The sequence below is a fragment of the Sarcophilus harrisii genome, chromosome 3, assembly GCF_902635505.1.
Source record: "Sarcophilus harrisii chromosome 3, mSarHar1.11, whole genome shotgun sequence".
Classification (NCBI taxonomy): Eukaryota; Metazoa; Chordata; class Mammalia; order Dasyuromorphia; family Dasyuridae; genus Sarcophilus; species Sarcophilus harrisii.
In genome coordinates, this window is record NC_045428.1 from 588,954,895 (window position 1) to 588,960,607 (window position 5,713).

General features: G+C 49.3%; 1 protein-coding gene across 2 annotated transcripts; it reads right to left on the minus strand.

Moving 5' to 3' along the window:
- Positions 1 to 405: 405 nt before the first annotated feature.
- On the minus strand, positions 406 to 4,837 carry LOC100921941 (FXYD domain-containing ion transport regulator 3). Of its 2 annotated transcripts, XM_031963804.1 has the most exons (7): positions 4,730 to 4,837; positions 2,819 to 2,881; positions 1,976 to 2,008; positions 1,857 to 1,880; positions 1,452 to 1,526; positions 1,307 to 1,343; positions 406 to 685 (listed from the first exon to the last, which is right to left on the minus strand). In XM_031963804.1, exons 2-7 carry the CDS (start codon positions 2,856 to 2,858, stop codon positions 667 to 669), a joined length of 228 nt encoding a protein of 75 aa, XP_031819664.1. In that variant the 5' UTR covers positions 2,859 to 2,881; positions 4,730 to 4,837; the 3' UTR covers positions 406 to 666. The 2 variants fall into 2 exon arrangements, with proteins under 2 accessions (XP_031819664.1, XP_003765175.2); XM_003765127.4 differs by lacking the exon at positions 4,730 to 4,837 and having other exon boundaries at positions 2,819 to 2,996.
- Between the last annotated feature and the right edge of the window lie 876 nt (positions 4,838 to 5,713).

Genomic DNA, 5,713 nt, shown 5'->3' on the forward strand with positions numbered 1-5,713 from the left:
AGGGTCTTTGAGACTCCCGGAAAAGTCCTGGAGGTCTTTGGGACTCTTGGAAAGGCACCCTGAGATTTTTAGGGCCTACGGGAAGCTATAATAGGAGTTTTTGAGGCTCCAAGAGAGAATATCCTGGATCTTTGGACTCCTAGGGAAGATATGGTGGGATTTAGGGGGCTCCTGGGGAATAAATAGTAAGGTTTGGGGCAGGCTATTCTGGGAGTCTAGAAAAGTTATTGCCAGGTTTTAACCAAGCTTCTTTGCTGGGTTATTGGAGGATGCCTGGGGTCTGACGCTAGCTTATACTAGTAGGTAGAGATGGGCCAGCCAGGGTCCAGAATGACCTCTGTTTTTATAAACTTGCCGTGGGGAGCGCTCTTTTCAAGGGTTGTCATAGAAAGCAGAAATCAAACATCTTCCCAACAAAGAAATTTAAGAGAGGAGTTTATGTGAACCTGAACAAAAAGGGCTCTTCTCCCTCTCACTAGACATCTTGAAGAGTTTAAAATGGGTTAATTCAAAAATACATGTAAAAAAATGTCCACCTGGGACCAGGGTCCCCAGAGATGCCGGGTCAGTGGTTGTCAGAAGTACAAAAACGTAGGTGAAGTACAGGCGAGGTCAGGGGAAAAGGAACAAAAAAGAGATCTGCTGGGTCGGGGAGACTGGGGGAACTCAGCAGTTACTGCCGGGCCTAGAAGTGTGAGGAAGAGGAAAGATTAGATTTTCTAGTTTCTGAACTCATTTTCTCACTTCATTTTTCCTTCCCTGTCTTTACATCTACATTTCCTCCCCATTCCAGATAAAGCTGCTAAACTGGAAGCATTTTCCCTACCAGGTGGGATTTCTCCTGGCCTGGGGCTACAGAGAAGGAAAAGGGGGTGGAGGATAGGGGAGCAGGTCACACATAGGCCCACCCCACCCTGCTTCCTTCCAGTTTCTTCAGACAATCACCTCCCCCACATACACACCCAAATCATACATTTTGAAATTTGGAAGGGACCCAAGGGTTCCTTTGTTGCAACCCATCCCCTAAAGGAATCTTTGTTCTGAGCTTCCAGCCCATTGGCCGCCATTAAAACCGCTAAGGGTTAGGGCATTAGGAATTCTGAGATCCCTTGTGCTACTAACCCAACAAAAGGTGAACTTCCCTTTAAACTATTAATTATGGTCCATGTTTCCATGCAGAGGGAATTTAAGAGGATGGGTCTGGGGGGACAGAAAGGGGTCCTTCTCCCAGCTACCAGGATTTGGGTTCCTAATGGGGCCCCGGACTTGGGGCAGAACAGGTCAGAGGACTGGCACTCCATCTTACTTGTGTTTCTGGCCGAATTTGCATTTGCATTTGCCACCTGCATGAGCAAGAAGAATGGAAGAGGGTGAAGGGACTTCTCTCAGGGAAAGCTCACCACCCCCTTGGTTTCCCAGCTCCTCACTCCTCGTTAATTCCCCAGACTTACTCATGATAACGATGATACCGGCAGCGCATAGGATGCCAGCGCAAACCATGCCCCCGACACGTAGGCTGTGCCAGTCTGTGGGAGAGAGGCGTAATGGATTGGCTTCTGCCCTTGGCAAGTCTGGCCACCCCTTCCCCTTCTCCAAAGGCCAGCTCCCCTTCTCCAGGAAGCCACCTTTGATTAAAAAGCTCAGGAAGGGCTCAGATGGCAACATCTACCTTGCTGTTTCATGACATGTTGATTTGGAGGCATTCTCTCTCTGGGCCCTGTCTTGCCATCCTTCCCCAGCCCACCACCAAATCTCTCTTCCCCCCCCCCCCCCCCCCCCCCCCCGCTGCAGAGTGCATTGACTTCCACCCCCTTCACCCCGGGACCCTGTGTAGGTAAAACCAAGGAAGCTCTTACCATAATAGAAAGGGCTGTCCTTATCTGAAGGAAAAAAGACAGAAAATGGGGTCAGAAGGGAGGCTACCTGCAACCCCAAAGAAGTTGGGGAGGGGAGCAAGCAATTGGGGGTAACTCACCAAATAGGTCATTAGCTTCCAGGACAGGCAGAGCTGTGTGACACAGAGAAAGAGAAAGCAGAGAGAGACTGGGTTTCTGAAGGCAATCAGAGACAGGGGGGCTCTTGCATTTCGTTTGGTGGGTAGTTCTGGGCACAGGAGGGTACCTGCCTGCTGTATCCTTCAAAAGGGGTGACTGTCAGCTTGTCAGTAGGGTTAGGCCACATGGAAGGAGACACAGGGGTGCCCCAGAATAGGGGGCTCACTCAAACTGGCAGGATGGGCAACGGTGTTTTATTCGTTCATTCTCCTCCTCTAGGAGGGGAGAAATGAGCCCTCTCGATCCAGTCTGAGTGGACACCATTCATGGCTATTCTTGGCCATATCTAATAAGGTCCATGGGACTGCCCCCCAGGACCTCAGCACCTGTCACTCAGCATCTCTTCTCTCTTGGGCTTTGGATTCCCCAATCTCATTCCAGTTGCTGCTGTTGAATCCAGCATCTTAGAAGCCCTTCCTCAAGAATATTAAATCTATCTGATTTTACTGGGGGAGGGGTGTTTAGCTGCCTTTTTGACTTTCTCTGGGAACAAAGTTTCCCAATGGTCATTTCAGCCACCTTTTTGTCCTTCTCTAGGTACAGAGACTTCCAGTCTTTGTATCTGGCATCTTCCTCAGAACACAAAACTCTTTCTTCCATCTACCTCCCACTAGAAAAGTGACTGCCTTCTCTAAATGGTTTGTGGAGTGCTCCCCAGCTTGGGTTGAGGGAAATGCTAAAGGATCAAGGGTGATAGCTTTGGGTTCATGTGAAGGAGAAGTCTATGGAAAGGAACAGTTTCAGTCTCTGAAACTGGTACTCACCCGCCATCAGGAGCAGAATGCCCACCATTACCCCTTGCATCTTGGAGCTCAATGAGTTGGACCCTGTTGGGAGGAATCTTAATGGAACACGTCCCTCTCCTTCTCTCCTTCTCTCCCTCTCCCTCCCCCACCTCCCACCCAGAACCTCAAACATATGTACACAGGGGCACAACACAGGCAGGAAAGTCTTTCAGTTGAGCCCAGGGTAGGATGATAAGAAGGGAGAGAACAGATAAGGGCGAGAGAATGAATGGCGCAGATAAGGGAGCTGGGGGAGGGCAGATGCTGAGTCTCTCCAACAGAGAAACAGGAGAGTGGGGTTTTGTCTGCTGGAGCAATGGCGAATGGGGTAGCCATGGTGGAGCCCGAGATAGGTTTGGGATGGGGGCACTTGAAAGGGAGGAGTCCAGGGCCAGGTGGCAACATGCCCATTTTCTGAACGGGCTGAGGTTGCCTTCCCAGCCAGTCTCTCCCACAGACAACTCGGAGCCTTAACAGCCCATCCCTTCCATGGGCCACAGGCCAGAACCTGGGGCTGTCCAGGCATATCTGTCTGTTCTAGGGAGAGAGGAAGGAGGTCATGGTCATGGTCGCTTGTGGGTGGGCGGTAGAGCAGAGAGGACAGCTGAACCCCAGGGGGCTGAACTTGGCTCCAGAGCTGAGAAGGAGCAGCTCTATCTAACTCAAGGGAATTTTGTGGATTCTGCCAACCTTGCTACAGCTCTCTGATTTCTTGGAATCTTGCATTTTCCTCCTCCTCTCCGGGCCATTTCTTATTCTATCCAAAGAGGCAGGACCCCCCTGCCTTTGGGAAATAACCCCATGGTCTCTTTCAGAAATCAGTACGGGTGTGGGGGTATTTCTTCCACCCTTTCCCCCTCTTATAATGGTGTCAGCCCTGATCCCGGAGGCAGAAAGGCAATATTCTAGTTACTGTTGACTTTTGGGATCTCCATGTTACTGCCAGTGTGTCACGCCTCATTTGTGTTGCCTCCCTGGGCTGTGACCATTAAACCGTGGTCACTCCCCGTGGCTCCCTGGTACTGCCGGCACCCCTTTACTTTGAGATATGCCGTGGCCCCCCCCCTCCTGTTCCAGGTGACCACGAACAACATCCTCCACTACATGTGTTACTGCCCGAGTGCCAGGTTAACATTCCCCATTCCCTTGTAAATGAATCCCCCCCTCACTTCCTGTAATTCCAAGGTACTCCGATAACCCTGGTCATCGCCCTGCCTCCCCCATTATTTCACATTATTATGACACACTTCATTACTTTTTGTTAATGATGTGATTTCCTTGTGACTTTGACATGCTATCCTGCCCTTAATCACCTTATTAGATTCCTTTCCTGGCTTTGTATTGAACCTGGTTTATGATTTAGATCGTTAGACATGCGAGAGAAGTTCGTATTTAAATCTCAGAGGAGGTTCCTATTTAGTGAGAATCGTTCCTTTCTTCTAAATCTCTGAGTTTTTCCTTTTGTTCCTAAAGATTGAGATGGGATTTTCAAACAATGTTTCATAAGTTAATATGATTGGGTTGCTTTACTTAAGTACTAAAGTCTGGTTTCTTTTTCTTTCCTTTGCACCGCTTGGTTTTTGCATTTCCAATTTTAATTCCAATGTGTAATGTCCCTAAGTTGAAAGCCTTGATTCCTAGTACCTTTCAGTTTATTAATTCTGTGGTCTCCAGAGACAGTTTTCCAAACCACGGTTTGAGGAAGGTCCCCCAATAGAGGAGGGGAGAAGAGGAGGAAATCAGGGGCGGAAGATGGGCCAGGGGAGAGGTACTGAGACAAGGACAACAGGTAGAGGAAATCGGAAAGTTTGAGCTGGGATGGGACCAAGCCAAGGAGAGGAGACACGATTAATAAATCGAGTTAGAGGAGTGGGGGCTTCTGGAGCTCACCTGGATGGCAGGAGAGAGCTAAGAAGGCTGAAGACACCAAAGCTGCTGCAGCTGGGCCAGACCCAGCCTCTTTATAGAGAACAGACACGCCCTGGGCAAATCCAGGCAGGTAGGGAACAGGTCTGACTCCCTGGGGCTCTAGCAGGGCTCCCCCCCCCCCCCCCAGCCCCAACCCTTGCTCTTAAAGGGGCAGCTCAGCTTCTCTTATCAGAAGATCCCATTTGCTTTAAACCACAGAATAGGAGGATTAGTTAATCTACTCAGATAAAGAGAAGAACAAGGCTCTGAGGAAAACTGAAGATCCTGTCTGAGGACTTTAATTCTCACCAGTTTAAGTGGGGAAACAATAAAGAGGACTTTAGAGAGACTGACCAAGAAATTGGTAGGTTTTGAAGGACCCAGAGCTAAGGATGGGCCTTGGGGAGGGTGAGTATTGTGAGAAAATAGAAAGAGATTCCAGGAGACCCTTTTCGACTTTTGGGATTTGGGTGCAGTTCCACCAACCAGACAGTAGGTATTCTTCCATCCACCCTTTCCGTTAATATTTGAATTGTTGACGTTCAGGGACCAGAGGAGAGGAAATTTCACCCAAGAGAGAATGCCTGGGAGTGGCCGGGCTGGGTGGATTAGGCAAGCACAAGTGAGTAAGAAGTGGGAGGAATGTTAAGGGTCTAATGTTTGACCATGGCTTCAACTGGAGTGTGGATTGGTTTGATTTTTCTTTCTTTCTCCAGTTTCTTATTTCTTCCTCCCATTCCTTAGACAGGGGTCCATATGGAACCCAAGATGGTTTGACTTTTCAGTGAAATACTTCAGCCGTTTTTCCCAAGGAGAGTTTGTTTGGGCTGGATTGCAAAAAGGGCTATTGAGTAACTGGCAAAGGATTGGGGTCATAGGGAGGGGGCAGGGGTGGAAAGAGATGCTTTGTTCCGTTGGTAATTGGAGTTGGTGTACTTGCTCTTGGGGGGGGGCCTGGGCCGAGGA

Coding starts and splice junctions, on each gene's coding strand:
- LOC100921941 (XM_003765127.4), bottom strand. CDS start 2,972: ATGTTTGAGGTTCTGGGTGGGAGGTGGGGGAGGGAGAGGGAGAGAAGG. Junction 1,881..1,975: donor GGAAGCTAATGACCTATTTG/GTGAGTTACCCC, acceptor TTTTTCCTTCAG/ATAAGGACAGCCCTTTCTAT. Junction 1,344..1,451: donor CGGTATCATCGTTATCATGA/GTAAGTCTGGGG, acceptor TTGCTCATGCAG/GTGGCAAATGCAAATGCAAA.